At 43.1% G+C, this 22287-nt stretch overlaps 4 protein-coding genes across 8 annotated transcripts in view; 2 read left to right on the top strand and 2 right to left on the bottom strand.

Moving 5' to 3' along the window:
• LOC120450134 (MKRN2 opposite strand protein) overlaps positions 1–10080 on the top strand; it is a 49650-nt gene extending 39570 nt beyond the window's left edge. For 3 of the 5 annotated variants that reach the window (XM_039632982.1, XM_039632973.1, XM_039632991.1), the window contains 4 exons: positions 8042–8258; positions 8486–8827; positions 9219–9405; positions 9560–10080. In XM_039632982.1, the coding sequence (XP_039488916.1) occupies positions 8508–8827; positions 9219–9405; positions 9560–9970 (918 nt within the window). In that variant the 5' untranslated portion in view covers positions 8042–8258; positions 8486–8507 and the 3' untranslated portion in view covers positions 9971–10080. Of the gene's footprint in view, positions 1–1679; positions 1951–8041; positions 8259–8485; positions 8828–9218; positions 9406–9460; positions 9497–9559 lie in introns of those variants that run through there. The other 2 variants (XM_039632965.2, XM_039633000.1) reach the window with 2 other exon arrangements.
• Positions 10081–10098: 18 nt separating this feature from the next.
• LOC120450236 (Golgi-associated plant pathogenesis-related protein 1) lies at positions 10099–10960 on the bottom strand. Its single transcript, XM_039633118.2, has 4 exons — positions 10875–10960; positions 10675–10782; positions 10384–10610; positions 10099–10334 (listed from the first exon to the last, which is right to left on the bottom strand). Exons 1-4 carry the CDS (start codon positions 10887–10889, stop codon positions 10244–10246), a joined length of 441 nt encoding a protein of 146 aa, XP_039489052.1. The 5' UTR covers positions 10890–10960; the 3' UTR covers positions 10099–10243.
• A 7458-nt stretch (positions 10961–18418) lies between these two features.
• Positions 18419–19173, bottom strand: LOC120450217. The gene has a single exon (XM_039633095.1). It carries the CDS (start codon positions 19060–19062, stop codon positions 18511–18513), a length of 552 nt encoding a protein of 183 aa, XP_039489029.1. The 5' UTR covers positions 19063–19173; the 3' UTR covers positions 18419–18510.
• A 61-nt stretch (positions 19174–19234) lies between these two features.
• Positions 19235–21189, top strand: LOC120450126. The gene is made up of 2 exons (XM_039632954.2): positions 19235–19409; positions 19462–21189. Exons 1-2 carry the CDS (start codon positions 19371–19373, stop codon positions 21106–21108), a joined length of 1686 nt encoding a protein of 561 aa, XP_039488888.1. The 5' UTR covers positions 19235–19370; the 3' UTR covers positions 21109–21189.
• Positions 21190–22287: the final 1098 nt, after the last annotated feature.

The following is a 22287-nucleotide window of genomic DNA, read 5'->3' as shown; positions in this document are numbered from 1 at the left end:
AAAGCAATCTGTGCTGCCGGCAGATTTATTTAAGCGTATTTGTCTTGCAATTTATACACATCGCGTTGCATTTTTATTCCCCGAACTTTTGTTTCGCATTTGTTTCGCTCGGTTTCGATAACCATCTGGCTAGCGATTTAACAAACGTAAATTGAATCTGAATTGGTTATTTATACGTTTTTCTATCTGCGAACATTCTCTGGCTGAGGTGAAGTTGGTGAACACATTGTTTTGATTGCTGTAACTGTCCTTGGCCACTCACGTTTGCGATTTGAATAATTAATTCAATTGTTTGGCTTTGGTCAAGGATAACCACATTGTGTAGCATAAGCTTGGTCAATTTTGTGGGAATACTTTGATGATTAAGTATAGTAGATCCCTCGAAATTGGAATCTAGGGAGCTGCCAGCCTTTAACCAAAAACTAATTCATTAATGTCGTCAAATTCGGGGAATTGCCTTCTTTTTCCGGTTTATTTTTCCTTCGTTTTCATTCTCACATCTCGTGCTTGGCTTTGGCTGCCATCAAAAATCAATATGAGCATGAAATATGCCCTGGCAATGCTCATAAGCCCAAAATGTGGTCTTCTCTGCTCGGCTAATCCTGTGCACTAGTTTCGTTTGCTTTTCGCATGGGGAAAAGTGCTCCACTTCGAGGGGGAGCTCCTTGCCCAGCCCCCAAAACCAGTAACCAGTTTCGCCAGAAAATCACGACGCCGCAAATGCAATAAAACCAGCCAGCACACAAATGTAACATAAACAACACAAAGGGTTTTCCAGGGGCGTGGCTTTCGGGGGGCGTAGGCAGTAGGCATCGGCATGGATACATCGATTATACAAGTGGCTGGAAACCAAGCCGAGCAGTGGGCGGAGATAACTCCGATGGCTCCTTCTATACAGACACACGCACACACACACGCACACACAGACACGCACTTACTGTGCGAAAGTCGAGGGAGCAAAAATGTTGCATACTGCCAGGCGCCCAAAACATTCTCAACATTTTTCGTAGTGGTAATAAAAGTTTTTATCGCTTTAAATGAAAATTTTTCGCTTCCGCAATGTGAATTTTCGTTTTTCCTGCCCGCATCTCTCCGTTTCATGTTTATTATTGCACTTGCCTGATGTTTTCTTTTTTTTTTGTTTACATATTTTTGGTTTAACACTCGCATTTAGTGGGCGTGGCTCATTGGTGTCTGTGTCTTTGGCTACAATTGTAATTTAAATTGTGCAACTTAAGTGAATGCCTCGGCAATATATTTATGTGGGCGACTGTAATTGCATACACGTCGTCTTCGTCGAGGAGTAAAGTGTTTGCATTTGCAAATGAGCAGAAAATTAAGTTAATTTAAATGCAACTCGCCTACCCAGGCAGCTGAAAATTTGAGCAGGCGCTGGAAATTCGTTGATATTTGCTTAAGTTTAATGGGAAAATGCAAATTCTCATGTATTGCGCTTATGCTAGGCAGAAGATTTGGAATATAAATTATGTGGAGGAGATGCAAGTACAAAGAAGAGCAAATAATATTTATTATGCATTTTGACTTAGCTCATCGACATAGAAATGCTTTCTTAAAGATTTTCCTAGCTTTTCGGTGAGTTTTCCCATTGCTTGTTACTTCAAAATAATCAGGCTTAAATCTAGACGTTGGCATTAATTGCTTAAAACTTTTCTTTGACTTTTAATCAATAAGGCCTTGAAATGATTGCCAATTAGCTTTTCGGTCCCGTCGATATCACGTCGCAGCAATTAAATTAGTAGATGAAAATCGTTTCCCTTTTGTCTTTTGCGAAGTCAAAGCGTTTAACTTTGTAGCAGCGCAGGGAGCATAAAAATGAAACCCGCTCAAAGGAATTTTTCGCTCGCAAGTCGACGCGATGCGAGGCAAGTTAATTAACCATGGAAGCTCGGTTGCGAGTGTGCGAGAGCAGGAAAAGCGGGGGGAAAACGGGTAAGCTCGTGGGGCTGGGAAAGCGGGGAAAACCACCAAACTGTGCTGCTGTTGCTGCTGCTGCTGGCGATGTTGTCGGTGGTGTTTTCGGTGGCGGATGGCGGTTGCTGTCGGCAGCTGACCAAATGAAGAGCTGACCAAGTCGCAGGGACGCCTTTTGTGCGGCTTGTTAGGTTCTGCAGTGACAAGTTGGCGGTGGCAAGTGGAAATTGGGCGGGGAAATGGTATGGGTTGGGGGGTCGGGAAAATCGACAATGTTCTGGACAATCGTTTGCGGTTTGAATGGCATTTCCACTGAAGGCTTCTGTCAATCCCCCCAGCCTCAATCCCATGTGCAACTGCTTTTCGCTTTGATTCTGGCGCATTCTTTGGGGAACCACTGAAATGCGTTTTAATCAATGGTCGACTTTGCGACGGGAGTGTGCGGTAATTTATTGGCCATGCATTTAATATTTATAGCTGAAACTTACCAGCTCTAATGTTAAATTCATGAGCTCTCATTAAACACATTTGTTTCCATTGTGGCAAAATTACACCATTAATATGTGCTTTATAGGAGCTTAAACTAGCTGCTTCTTTGCTGCATTTAATTAATATTGCACCAAAAATTCACCAGATTTTCCAGTGAACATAATTTTTCCTTTTAAAGCCCTCTGCGAGAACTGCATCTTTCGGCTTGGCAAACCTTTTTACACCTCGCAAAGTGTAATCCAGGCCAGAGCTGTGTTTATGCATTTCCTCAACTGCGGAAAATCTTGCCATTTGACTGCGGAGATTTCCTTGACTTATGGCCCATCGGACCCTCGTTGGCAGTTGGCAGTTGGCCATTTGCGAACGCAACCACATGGCTAAGATGTCAGGCCTCCGCGCAGTGAAAAGCGCTGACCATTTCCACTGAAAAGCGGGGCTTCCCAGCCATTGACTCACACACAAACACATACACACAGGCTGGCATGAGGGGAAAATGGAAAATGGAGACAGGGGCGGAAAAACTGGAGAGGAGGGGCGCGTCAATGTCCCTCGTGTAACTTTTCATTTCGCTGAGTTCTTAATTAAATTATGAATTATGCACAGTTAGTTAAATAGACGAAAGCTCGTCCGCTGCGTTTTTGCTGCCTTATTTATTCCTTTTTTTTTTGTTCTTTAAGATTTAGCAGAGCTTACATTGAAGACGGATTTACCAGCGGGTGTGGGAATGTGTATAATGTGTACATATAAAGGTAAACAGAGCTTTTTTACATTTTAGCTTTATGTTTGTTTGCCTCGTAAATGGCATTACTAACCCAAATACTTTGTTATTGGCGGTGTCTGTGTGTCTGTGTGAGGGGCATAAATAAGTCGCTTATTTATTGCACGTACGTAGGAAAAACGCCACCATACACGACCTTAAATGGGCACAAAGTGAAAGTGTCTGCCCTTTTCCTCCGCTTTCACTCGTATCGAGTTTCCTTCTTCGACGCGAAAGAATCGGAGAATCCTCCGCACTTTTATTCACACCCTGGTATTTGTGATTTTGGGCTTGGCGCATAAAAGTGCGTAATAAAATTGCATGAATCTGTCGTTATTTATGATCACAACGTGTGCAAATTTTAATGGCAGAAAAGTGCCAAAAGGTTGGGAGTTCAAGTGTGTTTTAAGTTCTTCCCTGACCTCATTGTAATACCATAACGACTGAAAGTTACCATAGCCACAGAAAGTTTCCAGTTAGCAGATAAATTCATTATGATTAAACGATGGACCGGTGCTAGGCCATAAATAAACCAATCTTTGCGTTCCGAAAACAAACCAAATATTTACTACAAAGTTAACCTGCCACTTCTGTTTCCCTTGAGCAAACAATTCGCTAACTAAACTCGCAGCTTTCGGCGTTTTACCCACTGAAAATGAGAAGAAATTTGGAATTTAAATTTTGCGTGATTTAAGCACCAGATGCGACGCCGAAAGGTGAACAACAATGCAGCCAATGGAAAATTCGCCAAGTGCTCAGCATTGGCATGCTCCTGCTGCACTAAGAAAAATTTAATAAAAGTAGTTTATGCAGTTAAACTAAGTTTAAGGCCCACTTGATTCTTGACTGCGCTTCCAATCCAGAGAACACACTTTTTTCTAAAGCAGTCCCATTTTCGCTCTGTGCTTTAGCATCCTGTCTGTTTGAAGGTGTGTGTCTCCCGGTGTTTTTCGGATGTGCCACCAACTTCAAAATAAGTATGTTTCATGCTGTGCCGCAGAATAGCAACAACGTTCAGTAACAACAACCAGCCACAACAACACTTCGTTGTTCACTGCGGAAGCGGAAACTTCAAAGCGCAAACACTTGGCTTTGTGAAGCTGTCGAGGGGCTGAAGGGGGAAATCCAACCGAAGTGGCGGGAAACCAAGGGCGAGGGGGCGCGGCTCTTGGGGAGCGGAAAATGGAGGTGAGGCAACTACAGCATGCGGCACACCAGAAGCACACCTTCAGCCAGAGGCGCATCAAATGGGGGGCGATGCTTTTCCATCTCATACATAAAAAGTATCTACAAAATGGAGTTAGAATATGGACACCTAAAACTGTATTATGGCTACATTCAAAGTTAATGAAGGGTATACGATTTTTCGTGACCTTTTGAGGTAATGCCTTCAAATGGTGTCTTATTACATTATTTCGTGAGCTGTCACGATTATTTCGACCGGAAACGAAAACCCCCCTAAAAGATTTTCCCGCACGCAGGTGCTTTCGTCCCGGAAAACTCTGCGTATCGCGTGTGTGAGTTGTGTGTCTTGTGAATTAATTCACGCATTGCGGGGAATTTTGAGTTTCTCTTTGGGGCCAAAGGAAGCTCGCCTGCAAAGTTGTCAACTCGGATTATTTCATTTGGACAGCCCTTCAGGATTTTCAACTTTGTCGTTATTGTCGCCGTTTTGTTATTAATTCACTGAACACTTGTTGTAGCTGCTGCTGCTGCTGTTGCTGGAATTGTTGTTTCTTATTGTTCCAAATGTAATTTATATCCTGCGTCACCAGCTGCGGACGTAACTAAACAAAAGAATTCCGGAAAAAGGACGTGAAGGACCCAGCAAAGGGGAAAGCACAGGACAATAAAATTTTGAGCAATTTCTACTGTCAGTTGCTGCCGTTAAATTTACTTACTGGCAGGTACTGCCAACTGCCTTTCCACTCGTACTTAATTATTCACTTGTGTTTTTTAAGGGAAATTCAAATTCAAGTTAAAGTTTTTGTAAGCAAGGCCTTAAACTCAAATAAATTACTTTTCTTTGGGATGTATTTGATTTCAGGACAATCTGAACAATTTTCAACTCTTCTTTGACTGCGTTGAGTGAAAGGACTTCCCAAAAAAATAAAGAAACCTTCCTTTCACACATTTTTTCCGCTTCTCCATTTTAGAAATACCTTATGGCATGAAATTCCCTATTCCTTACTTTTGTATCCCTCACAAAATGCGTAAACTTAACTTGATTTCAGACAATTTTTTCGTACTTTTTCTATGTGTTCGTTGGCCAAACAATTCCTTTTGAAGGTCCTGGCCAAGTGCTTTGCTAGAAAAAAATACGTTGGGACCAGGATGCAAGTTGTAATTTCATTTCTCGCAACTCTTTGAGATTTTCCCGGACATTTTTTCCATGTGTGTTTGGGGGGCGTGTTTAATTCAAGTTGGCAAACAACATAGAGATAAAGTTTGCTTGGATTTCACTTAAATTGTTGCTGTTATGGCCCATTTTTCCCTCCACCTCTGGTTACTTTCTTTTTGGAGTCTCCCAAGTCCTGTTGTCGTTTCCTTTATTGCATTTGTTATCCTGCTTGTTACCCACGAGTTTTTTTTCGAGACTTTAAGCGAAATTCAACAATTTATATCGTCCATTTTACTTGGCCAGCTTATTTTGATTATTCATGACCCAAAGTAAAACCAATTTAACTTTTTGCCCATCAGTTAAGCAAACTTAATTTGTTTGAATATCACTTTCACAAAATATTCAATATTTCTTTTTGCTCTAGATAATAATCCTTTTTAGTATTGGCAGTTTTCATGCAGATTGCATTTAATTCCAATCTAAACTTAAATCCTCTGTTAGGTTATTCTAATTACATATTTTCTCTGCTAAACTTGCAAATAACTTTGAGAATTAGTTTTGCAGGCTTTTAACTTTAAAGAGGCTGAAACTTGTTGAGAAAGTGAAGTTTGCAAAAGGCCATTCCACAAGTTTTCATGCTCAAAGGACATTGAATATTTATGAAAGAAAACGAGGTCCTCACATTTATGTATTTCATTTATCTGAAACACCTCACAAACACATTTATTAAGTAATATTTTTTTAATTGCCAACTATAAAAGCAATTTAAATATTTTGTTTTATTTTAACAACCCTTTTCAGAAATTATCTACTAAATCTGTCACAGAAGTTTTCATGAATAGTGCTCTCTCACTACTTTGGCAAGTTTGCCAAGTAAACATTTCAATTTTGAACAAGTGCCACGCCCACTAATTGGGTCAAGAGGGGCGAAAAGGAAGAGTTGCAATAAATTACAGCCTTTCGGCCATTCCTGCTTGTTTGTGGAGTGTCAACTCTGCGTTCTGGCGTATCTTTTTCGATCTTGAAATGCGGCATTGGGCGAAAGAAAGGCGGTTGCCAAGGCAGTTAAAGGGCTTAAATTCTGGCATTTGGGGCTATCAAAAATGAATTTCGTTAGCCGCCACACTTATCAGTTAGCCAAATTTTCGGGCTTCGCTGTCAAAATGTTGATTGCCACATACCAAGTCAGTTTATGGTCATTATCCTTGTGTTATCCCAAGTGTGTGGGCAGCGGGGGGTACCCCCTGTTTTTCCGCTTTTCCGCTTGCTGTATGTTCCTTTGGCTTTTTTTGTTGTTTTATGGTCACGTCATCGATTAGCAATGTGTTGCCATGGCATCTTCCACTTTGCAGCAGCACAACACAAAACACCCAGGGAACGGGGGCGGAAAACCACAACAACTAGCACGACTAACTCCCTTGAAAATCCGTAAAAGTCCTGACCGCAAGAGTTGTAAACAAGCTAAATCCGTTCGTTATTTGATTTTTTGGTTTATGTTTTTAAATCCTGCCTCGGCTACTACGGTATATCCTTGCGTTTTTACACGAAATCGCACACACTGTTTCTCTGTTTCTCTGTTTTGCACACCGTTGCACTTGATGGACCTTTTCTACTGGGGGACTCCCCGAATTAACTGATGAGTGTGAACTGATCCTTGGGGGACTGCGACTGGAACACGACCGTCTGCTCGCACGGCTCGCCGTCAACTGGTTCGCCTCGAGCTTCCTTAGAGCCATCGTTCCCGGAAAGCCGAGTCCGCCGAACCGAGCGGGGAAATTCCGTCGTGAATAATGCATTTTCCACTTCACGACGCCAGAATTTCCCTCGCTCTCTCTTTAGCCAGCGCTTTTGCTCTCTCTTTCTTGTTTTGGGCAATTTGGTGGCGTTCAGTTTTCCGATTTTTCCTTTCAGCCAGGTGGTGGATTCGCATTTTGCCGGTTTGTTTACGTTTTTGTGTGTTGGCCCGCTTTCTTTTAAGCCGGCTTTCTTCGCTGGCCAACATATGACTGCTCCTTTTTGGGGTGGCTCTCCTACGAATAGAATTTAATTGATTGGGGAGCTTTACTTTGGTCAGAGGGTGCGGTTTTGGTAAATCCCAATATTCCAAACACGCTAACAAGGGTTGGTAATCATTTTCTTGGTCGAGGGAGACTTGAGTAAACACACTAGCCACCACTGTCCAAATAATAATTTAAATATACAAAATTAAAATAAATCTACTGTAAATTAGTTCAACTTAATGATTTTCCTTTTCACCTATTTCAACTTGAATTTACCAGTACTGTGCTGCTAAAATCGAAAAGTTCTTAAATACACTTCACCCAAGACCAGCCAATAATGATGACAAATATGGCAAAGGCTCCAACTCCTTGTTAGTCCTTTCCATGACCCCTCACCTTTGCCCTCTCAACCACAGAAACTGTTCACCGCCTGAATGTGCCAGGCAAACCGCTTTTGGTCGCAACTTCGTCTGGTTTCGGCTTATTTACAACAATTTTTCGTTACGTTTCGTTTCGTTTCAGGCCTGGCCAAAAGCCACAAGCACCAAAGGCAGCTGGCCAACAGGGACGAGCAGAGTGGCACAATAGACAAAGAGTATCAATTATAATACGGGCACAAGGCGAAGGATCCCCAGCCGGGGGCGAAAGGAAGGGGAGCCGGTATCCAGTAGCCAGTAGCCAGGAGCCGGAAAACAGAGTCCAAGAGTTGGAGCTAACACAAAGAGAAAAGGGAATAAAGGTATTACCTTACTTGGTTTTTATAAAAATAATGCATTATACTTTCCTCTTCGATCGCAAGTTAAAAGTTACATTATTAAATTATAGTGTATTTACATTGTAAAAAGTATTTTGTTGCAATCCTTTAGTTCCTGCAGTGAATCGTTGACTTTAAATGAACTCTAAGTGAATGAAAGACTTCTGAACAATATGACTCTTATATTCTGATATCCTTTTCTGCAACTGTAGAGTCAACCACACTCACAGAGCCATGTTGGCTACGACAAGTACAACCACAATTACCTCGGATCCGGGCATCCTCTGTTTTCATCACTGCAACGTGAAAGTTTTCTGCTTCACTTTGCCGCACACTTGTCCCCATTGCAATGCCCCACTGGACGCGGATGTGAATGCGGATACGGATGGGGATGCGGATGCGGATGCGAATGCGGATGCGGATCCGAATGCGCAACTAGACAGGGCCATGCCACGCCTCCTCCTACTGCCCTTCCGACTGCCATATCCTTTTGTGCGGGCCACGCAGCATCCGTGCGCCATTGTCCTGCGTCCCTCCGCCGGCGATTTCCTCAAGTGAGTATGGGTGCAACCCTTCTAAAAACCCATTTGCTGCAGCTGGCGACATTCAAATCCAGGAGCAAATCAACGAAATGTTTTTATTAGTTTCAATGTGCATTTCAAACTGGAGTGTGGTCGCTATCGAAATCATTTACACACCCAGTTTGTTTAAAGTACGAAATCACGCTGCATTATACAAAACTTATGTCCTATAGTTTATACGAAATTAAATAAAAATTCAAATGGCAATCACCGAAACCAAGCCATCCAGTCAGTCTGTTCCAAGCGGCTGGCCATCGCTTATTTCGCAGCCATAACCATCTCTAAAATTCGCAGCGAACAAATTTGGACATATTTTTTGCCTTTGCTTTTTGGAGTATATTTTTGATGCGCTGTGTTTCCGCAGCGATTACAGCAACGCCACCGATTTGCATATCGCAGTGACCACATCCGGCGGCGACATCGTGGAGTTCGATCGCTTTGGCCTGCGCCGCCATCGGCGGGATGATAATCCTCCGGAGTGGCGGCAGTCGCTGATGGTGGGCGATGTGCCGGAGCCGTGGCACGACTTCTGGGACGAGGTCCTGCAGCAGGTGAGTGCGGAATACGAAATTATAGGGTGCCCAAATTTGTATTGGGGTTTCTAAGTTTTATGAGGCAAATACATAGATATAGATAGAGAGATATGCTGCGCATCAATGCAAATCCCAAACCACTCATCGCTGTTTTGGACATTCGCATTCACAGATCTGCGCCCAATCGGTGCGGTGGTCCATCGCCAGTTATGCGGAGGAGAGCCACAACTGCTACGCCTTCGTCCTGGCCTTCCTGCAGGCCCTCGGCCACGCCCACCTGAGCGAGGCCGCCCGCAGCAAGACCGCCTTCTGCGAGCAGTGCATCGTTCCAAGGACGACGACGGCGGGCAAGTACATCTCGCTGTATCGCAAAATCCGCAGGAGCGGCATTTACGTCCATCGACAGCAGGCCAAAAACCGCAGTAAGCCAGCATCCGCAACAACTCCTACAAGTTCCTACGCCGCGGATTCGTGCGATGGCCTTGGCAGCAGCAAAAAGGTCTCAAAGAAAGGATACTCCAGCAGCAGTATTACAGGACTTGCCACCCGCCCACGACCCACGCTCTGCACCATCGAAGAGTAATTAATCTATTAGAGCGAAATTGTGTATGCAACTTTACGAAGACTTAATTGTAGTTAAATTTAATAAATGAATAACAACAGTTATACCTTAAATTTCTATTAAAAAGGGAATTGATTCTTTGTAAACAAATTGCTTTGGCATAGGAAATTCTTAAATATTATTGGAATGTTATGAAAATTGTGTAAATTTGGCAAAGCCTTCGCTCATCCCAAGTTTTTGGTAGTTCAGTGGTGCGGTTTTAAAGTTCGTGATATAGGTAAATATACATATTACTTAGCATGCTGGGCGTGCGACATTCTCCCTGAACAAATTGTTGTAGTTGCCGGGGGGATTGTAGTTGCACACAACATAGATGGTATTGCCCCTGAAGAAAATGTTTAGTCAACAATTTAATTATAAAGTTTATAACTTACCTCTTGGCAAAGCCCACGCCCAACTCGGTGGAGCTCTTCCAGACCACCTGAGTGAAATGGCCCGTGTTTCCTTGAAACGACGGATGATTCCAATTGTAGTGTCGAATCTCTTCGTACCAGGATCTTACGGCATCGGCACCTTGCAGATTTCCCCCGGAGGCCATGTAAATGTTCTCACCATATCCACTGTTCTGGCGATGTTCCATGCGATTTCTGGACAGCAAATACTGCATGGGTGGAATGTCATTTTAATGGTGCTCTCAATTAGTTAACGATCTAAAGAGCACTCACACTGGCCCATTCCGTGGCCAACTGATTCAGTTTGGGGCTTAAAGTCAGGGGTTGAGCACCATGCTTGGCCCGATATGAATTGTGGGCTTGAAGAACTTCTTGCTCGAACTGAGAATGGAAATTTAAATAATTAACACAAGGTTGTATACAACTTATTCAATTTTAGGTAGGAAGCTGAAGGATTTTAGATTGCTTCTTACTTGCTGAACGCTCATTATGCCGTATTAACTTCAGTTAATTTTAAATTAAAATTTCAGTTGCGCTGCCAACTGAACTGACTTTGGAAACTGAAATCGTGCCCGGATCGACGAGCCCCTTTATACCCATTTTCTTATCAGTTGGCCCGAGTTTTGCGAAAGCAATTGTGACAAATGCTGACTAAGCCATGGGGATAATGTGCCACAAATAATCACAAAACGTATAAGATGTTGGTCGTTTCCCCTTAAGAAGTGGAGCATACAAAGAAAGCTTCAGCTGTTTCATAAAAATAATGATCGTAGTATGATGATTAAGATGCCTGTACTGAATGAAGCACCTAAGAAATTTATTTGATAACAAAATGCTTATCTCTGCAAAGCTACAGACAAACAATATAAATTAAACCAATAATGAATAATTCTTAATTGCCCTTTTAGCGATATGAGTGTAACCTGATTCAAAGTTAAAATAAAATTTGTTCTGTATTGCATGACTTTGCCATTATAGCAGTTACCATTAACCCCTGCAGTCAGATTTTTCAAATAGATTTTAAATGGAATTTTCTTGACAAACTCATTCAGCTGCCCGGAGGTAGCTGCCTCATCCAGATTCCATATCCACGGCTCGGCTTTTGTGGCTGCCACTAGCGCCTGCCTCATTAATGAACGCAATATCCCAGACAGCGGCAAGTGACAGGACAGGAAACGGAAACGGGAACGAGGACGAGAAGGAAGGGCACGAACGGTACTCTTGGTTATGCAAAACTGTCATGAATCGGGAAAATGTAATTACATTCTCGTTGATGAGCAGCCACGGACTGAGGCTCAGTCTCAGCTACAACCTCAGCTTTAGCCATAGTCTCAGACTCAGTTTCATTCTCGGGTCGACATTTCATCTTGGATGGAGCGCAAATACGTGCATATAAATTGTATAATGTCGCATCGGCCAACTTTGGCGACACGTAATTTCGAAGCAAATAAGTTTGCTGCCGACGTCGTGGCAAAGTTTTGCTACCTGCGAACTTGCCACCTGCCACCCACTTCCTAATGCCGTTGTTTACTCGCCGGGCAGCCAGATCGGTTGTCATTATTGAATTCAACAGTTGCGACGACTGCCGCAGGAAATGACACGGGCTGACTTGACACCGCCACTGAGACACTGCTCCAAATGATAATGAGGGGGTTGAAATTCGCGAAATTAATACTCAGGAAAAAAAACAATTTCATGCTTACGTCATACTGGCAAATAAAAAGTACATTTAACGTGATTATAAGTATATATTAACCAGTCCTAGGTGTACTTTTTTTCCCGTTGCAAATGAAAATATTTTTTCACGTGCCATTCAGTTCTTGATTCAATCAAAAGTTGATGTGGTATCAATGAACGGAAATGTTATTTAATGCATGCCGACACGTTCTTGGACTTTTTGTTGACAGACCCCGAGAGATAATGGCCCGATTGAAAGCCATATCCATCTGCCTTGACTCACCATGGCTCATAAAAGTGGGCCAATGTGTCTTTGCGAAATCCCGCGTTTCTCTCCAAGGTGCTTGAGAGTAGTGGGTGTGACTGGTTGGTAATTCAGTTTGTACTTTTTCACGCCACACTTGCGATGAGTCAAAAAGAGTTTTCAAATCACTGTGGCTGTTTCTAGCCCTTTCAGAAAACGACGTTATTAAATGAGTCAAGCACCCGCAGAATCGATCACATAAACTGTCGCCAAGGGGCTCAGTTTTGTCTGGGTTATGGTTGTTATCTGATTAAAATGTATAAGTAGACGTTCAGCAGAAACATGCAAGCACGGGCAAAATCAAATCGAATGAAAAGGACCTTGAGCGGCATTTAGAACCATTGTTTTCTATGCTCTTCGCCATTCCCCTTTTGTACTTTGCAATTTGGCGAACTTTGTACCCCAGATTTTGACCAAGTTCCGAGCTGCAAGCTGGCGAACTGGCAAACAATTCAGACCCGACGTCATGGCGATGATGTAGATGTCTTTCTATGGCTGCACCGAACCAATCTGCTTCTTATGTTCCGAAACCCCCGCGTTGCTTGCTCCATTTGACACGTTTTCAACGCCGTGGAAATGGGGGATGGGAAATGGCGATGGAAAATGGGGAAAATGCGGGCTAAAAGCATTGAAAATCTCAACTAATGTCAAATGCTTTGTTGTCGAAAATCCAGCTGGGAAGCAAGCGGAACCCGAGCTGGGCGAATTGAAGGTTTCCCCGTTGACACTTTTAATTTAGTAGTGGGGTATTTATCAATCAGACGTATTAATAACTAGCAATGCATCAGAGACCCAAGATAAATGCATTTTCTTTGTGATCCAGCTGCTGATTTCGGGAAATCTCCTTGTGCACCAGCGTATCCATCTATCTATATAAAGTTAGCTAAGGGTCGCGATAAGCTACTACACAAAGCCCTGTCAAGTATCCACTCAATGTCGAGTGACGGACAAATATTTGCAAACTGTCAACGATTTGCTCTGATTTTGATAAGACCGACAAAAGTTGGTGAGTGGTGTTAACGAAGTGCGATAAGCGTGGGAAAAAGGGGCGGCAATTAAACAAATTGTTAGTCACTGATTTTTGTGACTGACGAGTGTTATTGATAAGCTTGTTAATATACCGATAAGATACTTCGAATTTCATAGATTTTCATTTACATTTACCTAAGAAATTTAAATAATTTGTATCAAAACATTTCAACATTCAACTCTATGCGCCATTCCAAATACCCACAAAAATGAGGCACTCGCCGTGGAAAATTCAGTGACACTTGAGTTTCCCGAGCCGTTTACTTTGCACTTGCCATCTCTTTCTACTTAAATCGTGCTCTCTCTCGCTCTCTCTCTGCGTTTTATTCAACGCGGTGTCCAAAAGGAGGCGCATAAAAAATGTATTCACACAAATTTCTTGTGTCAACTTGAAGTTTTTAGCGAATTAGCAATTTGTGCAGCGGTCGCAGCGGAAAATTTATACCAAATTGCAAATTCGTGTTGACTTTGTTTCAGTAAATTTTCCACCTCCGTTTTTTTTTCTGCTGAAGTAGAGCTTTTCGTTTCAATCCTCGTCCACTTTTTCCCCAATTTCTTTTTTCTTCGTGTTGACTTAATGGAAATGTAAATAAAAGTGAAGTTGATGCGGATGAAGCCCGGTCTGCATTTGACTGATAAGTTTTCTACGTATTTAAAACTTATATATAGTTGTGGAAGGAGAATAAATTCGAGCTCGATTGCTGGATTAATTGTCAACTCATCTGTCTTCATTTGTCGGTTGTCGGATTGTGAGATCTGTGCATTTTAAGTGGTTAATTTAAAAAACACATAACTGAAAATGATGAGCGCCATTTAACTGTCGCTGACAGCTGTTTGTATTTTGTGATATCGTGTTGATGGCTTTATTGCTGAATATCGCGCATACGCAACGTTGCCGTAGAATGTCATTTACCTAGCTAGGGTTTCTTCTTTTAGCTTTCAGCCTCTTGTTTTGTATACTTTATATTCGTTCTGTATATTCAGTATGTGTTCTCAAGAAGAATGTTCTTGTAACAAACAGGGATATTATGTGTACTCTTTCTATATCAATTGTGAATAAGCGTGGGAAAAAGATTACAATTATAACATCGTTCAATTTGGCGATAAGACACTTGTGCAATCACATTATGATAAGAATACCTTATCTGGCCTCAACATTTTCTGCGTTAGCTAGCTATTTGAGTCCATTACCATTCGTCTTGGTTCTCGATTTTCATTACTTATCTCCATGGGGAATGTTCCCTTTATGCCTGAAAGGCTTTTTGGTACAAACCTATATTGCAAACCTATACAAGGATACTATGTGCATCCTGTGCCTGTATTAGGGACCACAAATTGCAACTGCTGCTATTAAATGCCACAACTTTCGATTCCGCAAGCCAACAGGCGTACTAGCATCCTTGCATGTCCGAGTCCTTGGGAAAATGTCTAGATGGAGTGCTGCTCAAGCATGTTGCAATAAAACTAAATCGAATTCAAACACAAAGTTCATTTACAGTTCATCAACTCGGTCTAGCTCCATTTCGACGGGGTGAAGGCAAACAAAATGTGGCCGACGGAAACTTCTAAACTTGGCTTTTATGCTAAATTAAATGTGCTTGCGCCCTGAGTACTTCGCTGCTTTGCAAGTCGAAACTCCGAAAGTCGTTGGCTTATAGGCGATTATGTGTTAAATTGACTCGTTAGTTTGGGCGGCTCAGGTGGGTGCTCCTCCAATCTCGAATTGGCTCCAAGTCAAAATAGATTATTTTGATTTATGCAAAGAATTTCCCATTAGCTGATGATGGCTTATTGATACACATTTATTGTGGGTTAACCTGCACTATACGATGCACTGAAAGCATCTGCGGTTTGGCATTTTCGGCGCCAGTTTTCGGTTATCGGGTTGACACAGAAAAATCAACCGAAAATACCACGGGAAATTGCCATTGATTTCGATAAATTTTCAATGGCTTTTTTGGCCGCCGGAATATTGCTAATTGCGTGTGTAAAGCGCATTTATTTTTTGCGAACCGGCCAAGCCCGATGTTATGCATTAAATAAATTTGCTGATAATTTGATTTTCCACAAAAACGGTTTGCCACGTGTTTAGCATACTTTTGTGGGTTGAGTGGACAAATGGAAAATTTGCAGCTGCTGAAAGTGCACAATTGGCAAATGCCCTTGCTGCGATTTATCCAACGCCAGTCCAAAGGTCACTCCGTTTGACTTATTTGCGCTCGACTGGCGACTGAAAATCGTTTTAAGTGAACACCGAAATGCGAAGGAATTTCTGCGAGAACGCGTTGAAGCGGAAAATGCCGCTCAAGCTGAGTAACTGGATTTGCTGACAGCCCGGGAAAATGCTAGGTTACAGTCTGAACACTCTCAGGAAAACCCAGTGGAAATACACACATTTCAAGTCACTCCAGTAGTAAAACGTAATAATAATATAGTACTAAAAAGGAAGGTTTCATTATCATCATAATCCTTTTAAACGTTGGGACTATTTGAATGAGAAGGAAAAGTCCTTAATATTTAAATTTCAATGTATTCAAGACAATTTTAATAAATATTCGGCTTTTAAAAATGTTGTAATTACTTGAGCAAGCCCATCTACATCTCGACTCTTGATGTCGGTTTGCCTGCAACTTGCGTGCTAATTTCCTGCTGCCGAATTCACTTGACATTTCCACCAACGCCGAAGATTTGCATATCTTGTGAGCCGCAGCATGTGGAATGCAAGTTAGGATTTTGGGTAAAATCCCCAAACCTAGTCGCACTAGTCGCATTTTCAACTGTTGCCGGAGCCCCATGATGTATCCACTTCGCATCGTCTATACGTTTTGACAGCTGCTCCTCGAGTTGCTGCTTCTGCGGTTGCCGAGTTTGGCTTTTGACTCGAGCAGACATTTTGGCCTGGCAAATTACCAGAAAAGCAGACGGAGACGAAGACACTTGCCAGGAGGAGTGGTGAGGATGCTGGGTAAAACAACCCACTGCCTTGGGGGTAGATAAGGAATTTTCATCACTTAATTGACATGTCGGGGAATTGCGGAGCGCCTTGTCTGGAATGGAGATTAGTTGCAGTTTAAGTTTAACCAACGAACATCCATTAATCGAGATGGGACATCCAAGTTGAAATCAACGCCATTCCGAAATCGTTCGTTAGTGCCACAAAATCATATTTTGTTGTAAATGTTAATATTACCATATTTTCTAACGTCCACTATATAACCAAAGCAAATGAGCACGAAAATGAAACCCCCCAAAATCTTCTATCTTTTAGCTTAAGAAGCACAGTGCCTGTGTTGCCATCCACTTGGCTCCTGCCAGATTCCTAATTGTTTCGTGTGCATCTGCCAATTAGACTCAGCCAGAAGAATTTTCGGGTTAACCAGAACAAGAAAAGTGAAACCCATTTGGCCATTGACGCAAAACTTCACTTGCCGTTGTCAGCCCGAATCTCCATCCTCATCCTCATCCTCATCCACTCTGTATCCTTTTTCAGCTCTTCCCATCAGCAGTGCGTCATAAGCGGTTTATGGAATTTTCATTTCAAGCCGAGAAGACGACCTGCAAATGGCAAAAGGATCTGGTGAGTGGCAGTGGGCTTTCCTAGGCACAGATGCCAATTTCTGGCATCTGAACATGCTGCACATTTGCTGCGTTACAATGAGAGTTGGAAAGTCAATCTCTGGGCTTTGTGGCTTAGGTATTGGATAGCTAATTGAATTCCCTGAGCATAAGAAGGCTCTGTGTTTGGAAAAGACAACTTTTTGGTGGTATTCAATGACTACTTTTATGGCATCTCGAACTAGTTTCCAGTTGACCTTGATTTAGCGGGGGGTCCACTCATAGCACTACTCGCGAGTCAATTTAATTGGAAGCGGGCACAAACTGTTTGCTGGCGTTACCCTTTTGACATTTAATTAATATGCAAATGCCGCCTCGATGCCGCATTTCAATCCCGCATCCCAGCCCAGCCCAGCCCAACCCATGTGCACAGCATCTGGCACTTTTAGCAGCTCCTGGCTCCACATGCGATGGCCACTTGCTCGCCTCCTCGGCGAAGAAGGATGAGAGTGCCCTAGACGACCCGATTCGCTGGCAGCGTAAACAAACCGAGAAGGAATTAGAAAGGCAGCTTTGTCATTCCGCCGGCGTCGCAGATTTCGTGCCGAGCTTCAATTGCCGGATGAGTATGAGTATGAGGAGGTTTGGGTTGAGGATGAGGCTGAGCCCCCCAAGAGCTCAATGGCATCCTTGACATCCTTCGGGTGTCCCACAGGAATGCCCGCTCGGAATTTACGAGCCGCTCGAGATTAGCTTTTCCCTGGCTGTTTGCTTTAATTGCGCCCATAGACAACAGGGCAAAGGGGGCGTGGCCGAGTGTAGCCGCGTCAGCAAATTCCCCTCCATGTACTGCGCATTCCACATACGCCGTGTGCGCCCGAGGAGATGCCCCAAGATTCGGTGTCGCTGCATTGTAAATATTGCATTGGGCAGGCTCAAATAAACACACTTATCGCATCGCGTGGGGAGTCGTAAATGTATATGTTTGCCCCTATATGTATCGGTGATGCATAAATTGTTGGCTCCCCAATCGCGTGTGTGTTTGTCTGTTTGCGTGTGTGTGTGTGCCACCATTTTATATCTTATTTATTTCAATTTTTTTTTTTCACATTTGTTGGCGCGACGTGTGTCGAATGTGCGGCACATTTTATTCGAATGTTTTCAGTTCGGTTGTGGCCTCTTATTTTTATCATCCTTCGGGAAGCAATTTAAAATATTGCACACTCCTCTTGCAGCTGCACTTTTTTTTTTCGGTTTTTGCATTTTTCCATTTTATATCTTATTTTCTGCCTTGGCCATTGACGTGGCCGTTGAGTTGAGTGATTGCAATAAATTATTACCGAAAGTTTATCACGTTCAATGGAGCACAGCTTTTTCTTAAGGAAGACAGGGTAGAAATCGAAGCGAAAAAATTCATTTCAGATTGCGAATATTCAATTTGACAAGTTAAAATAATGTGTTCAATTATATTTGTTTATTTGACAAAATGGTTGTACTGTTTCGGCTCCGATTCCATCTGCGCACTACTTCCAATTATCAAGACATCACTTCTTGTTGCCTTTGGAGGAACGCTGCCTTTGCAACTCTTTCCACTCCCGTTTCAAAACCCTAACCTCCTCCTGGGCCACAAATGAAAGGACACTGGGTGAGACGAAGTCGTCCTTGCAGCCAAAGAACTTCTGCACATCCTTGATCTCGAAGCCCTCGAGAAAAGCGACCGATTCCATTACCAGAAGAGAAATTGACAACATAAGTGGATTGATCTTCTCCACCAGCCAATCGAGCTCGTCACTCAGCCAATTTCGCAGAGTTCTGCATGCCAAGTCCACCAAAAATTGCACGATGGCAAACGTGGGCAGCCAAATGACCACCAGTGCCACCTGGGCAGCCAGACAAAGGAGCGGCACCTCGAGGATTGCTCTCATTTGGCCTTCTGGTAGAATTGAGCCGCGCTCCGACTTTAATTTATGCAGGTACATTATGAGGATGATCAGAAACATGGTCGATTCCGTGCCGGCTTCCACGGGATTGTAAAATAGTCCTGTGCAGTGGCAAAATACCGAAATGAACATGGCAACCATAAACGATGCTTCCATTTTGTCGCATATAGAAAATATTCGATATGTAAAAACCTAAAAATTTTTAAACAACTTTTTCCGATTGCTTCAAGACTACTACAACTTTTTAACAATGTGTTTGAATTTTAGGGCATGACTAGCTCTCACTCTTGAAGTTTGTTAAACATTTTCAAATTCCTATATTTATACATAGTAGGCTATGAAATTCTAGGTCGTCAGCAATTTAGGAGCAGGAATCAGTCTTGCAACTATTTTCGTGGCGAAAAGTAATCCGGAAAAATCGAAGAATAATTTTTTTCCCCTACTATTTCAAAGAAGAACGCAAAATGCCAGTCCGTTCAAAGTTACAACCGATAAGAAAGCGCGTAAGTAAGGTTCTGAATTCGGGAATACTTAAAACAGAATACATTTTTGCAGAGGATGACCACAGGTGGAGCCAACCCTTTGCCTGCTCACGTTGCAGAGAAAATCAAGCAGCGCAATTTCTATGAGAACATTGATAACATTGGTAACCAAGTGCAGATCAGACGTCCTGCAAATAGTCAAATGTTTGTGGACAGGAGCAATTCTCGTGACTGGAATGACAGCAATTCCAGGGGTGGTCTTACACCACCGCCACCCGAGAATCTCAATTGGGGTTCCAGTTTCGGACGCTCCTTGAGCCAGGACTTGTTCAATGAGTCCAATACGCGTATGCCGAATGACAATTTCCAGCAGGAAAGTCCCAATCCAAGTGGTTTTCGCACTATGGAGGATTCGTATTATCGCACCGTTCAGGCAGCTCAACCTCGCATGGATATGGAACGCAGCATAAATGAATACCAATCCCAATCCCAATCCCAAATTGGCAATACACATCCTCGCATGAACATGGATCGCAACAATTATGAACTCCAATTCGGGAATAGCCATGCTCGCATGAATATGGATCACAACAATTATGAAGCCCAATATGGCAATAGCCAAATGAATTTGGATCACAACAATTGTGAAACCCAGTTTGGTAATAGCCATCCTCGCATGAATTTGGATCGCAACAATTGTGAACCCCAATTTGTTAATAAGCCCACTCGCATGAATATGGATCGCGATGAGGGTTTCAATACGAGCGGCTATCGGCGTTTCGAATTGGACATCTTGGAACCACCATCTCAATTCAAGAATGCCAGGGCCGAATTTGAATGCCGAGGACTTAGTCATGATGACAATAAACATGCTGAACGTGAGCCAGTCGCACGAAGTCCTCATATATTGGACAAGATGTTCACCATTGGGGGCTTTAAAATGCCCTACGTGACCTATTTGGTCAACGAACCTTATGCATCGGACATGAGATCATATGCAGTGCGCTTTTTCAAGAAATCGCCCGACTATATAATACGCCAGAATAAGTCCGAGGTGCCCCTAGTTCAGCACATCTACAACGATATGATTGATATCACCGAACTGAGCGATGATATGGAAGGCCGTCTCCACACCCGTTTTCGCGACAGTCTGTCCCTTGAGTGGACGAAGATCTATCGGGGCAGGAACTACCGGTCCTGGGAGGGTTGGTGGAAGGACTTCCGGAACATCGATGTGGACATCTACGAGCAGCTGAAGAACTTCGATTGCTTCAATGTGAAGTACAACTTCATGATGCCTGCAGGTGATGCCGCTGCCAGCAAACTGATCAAGCTGGTCACCATCGCACTTGAAAAGAATCGTAACGACTATCTGGGGAACATGAAGATCGTATACGCCATGATGGACCGCCATGTCCTGGGAAACCTGTCCATGGAAGCCACTGCTCAGCTGCAGGACATCATCCGATCGGTGCCCAATCACCTGTGGATCTTCAAGCTGCGCTGCATGGTCTACGTGTGGTACAACTACAGCCAGGTGATGAAGTCCAAGGACACCGGCGATAAGAAGTACCAGATGGTCCTCAAGCAGTGGAAGAGCCCCGTCATTCACTGGATAGCCAAGCAGGCCTTCTTCGAGCTGAAGAACATCAGCAAGTCGGAGTTTCCCCAATATCGCGAGCTCTACGGCGCGGCCAGCAAGGCTGTCAAAAAAACCTAATTTTCCCATTGTCTTTTGGTTTATATAAATAAGCATATAAATGTAATTAAATACATTCAATTTGATGGGGGCCAATTGAAACCATAATATTTCCAACAAAAGTAAAGCATCCAGGATAAACCACCTTATGTCAAGTGAATCTATATTCCGAGACTCGGCGCAATTTATACAGCTCCACTTGCATAAAGTTGTTTAATTTGTTATACCCAAAGTGCACCTGAGCCTCTGGGCTGAGAGGCAAAACCAGAAAAAGATAAATATATATAAAAACAGATGGAAAAACAGGCAAGGGCAAATGAATAAACCAACAGCGCCGGAAAATGACGATACAAGCGAAAAGGAAGGCTACGGAAAAATGCAAAGCGCTACTGCATATTAATCCGACAGAGTATTTCACTCAACCTCAAACTCATCCGTACAGGGTGTCCTGGCTACAAAGGATGTGGCACTTGTGACTAATCAATAAAGCATTTAATTTCCAAAACCACCATTTGTATGTAAACTAAATAGTAACAATAAATTCAAGAAACCAATTACAAATTCCCCTGCTCTAGCCACTAGTCATGCGAATGGGAACGTGGGCAAATATTTCTCCCTGTGTAGCCAGGGCCATCGGGACACGTTGCGAAAGGACACGCTGTCTGCGAGAATGGCGACCGCGAAAGACATTTATTGTATCCTTAGCGCGGCTGACAGACGCGTGCTGAGACGATGATGAATTTGCTGCCGCCGATGGCTCCTGCCTCCCATTAACCCCCTCCCTGCTCCACCGCCCACTGTGCCACCCCCTGCTCCTTGCGCGCCCCTTGCGAATCGTTGGGGGCACAAAGTGAAAAACTCGGCTGGCAGCCAGCGAAGCGGCAGAAATGACGACAGACAGCCTTTGGGACAGACGAGCAAGTGACGAAAAAAATGCAAATAAAATGCCGGCTTATTGAGTCAGTGGTGCTGGTGGTGGTGGTGCTGCTGCTGATGGTGGTGCAACAGAGAAAGGAGACAGGAGAAGGTCCGTGGCGAACAAGACACTTTTTAGTTGATTGAAAAAGGTGATGTCAAGGTTTTCCTTTTTCCTATTTTATTCTTTGTTGACCTTTTTCAGTTAAATATGATAGAAGTTTTTCCCTTTGATAGCAAAATGCGGCGGGTCTGCTGGGCATTAAGTAGAAGAGAGCGAAAAGT

Source organism: Drosophila santomea, chromosome 2L (assembly GCF_016746245.2).
Source record: "Drosophila santomea strain STO CAGO 1482 chromosome 2L, Prin_Dsan_1.1, whole genome shotgun sequence".
NCBI lineage: Eukaryota > Metazoa > Arthropoda > Insecta > Diptera > Drosophilidae > Drosophila > Drosophila santomea.
Note: the sequence above shows the minus strand (reverse complement) of the source record. Positions and strands in the feature narration are given on the sequence as shown.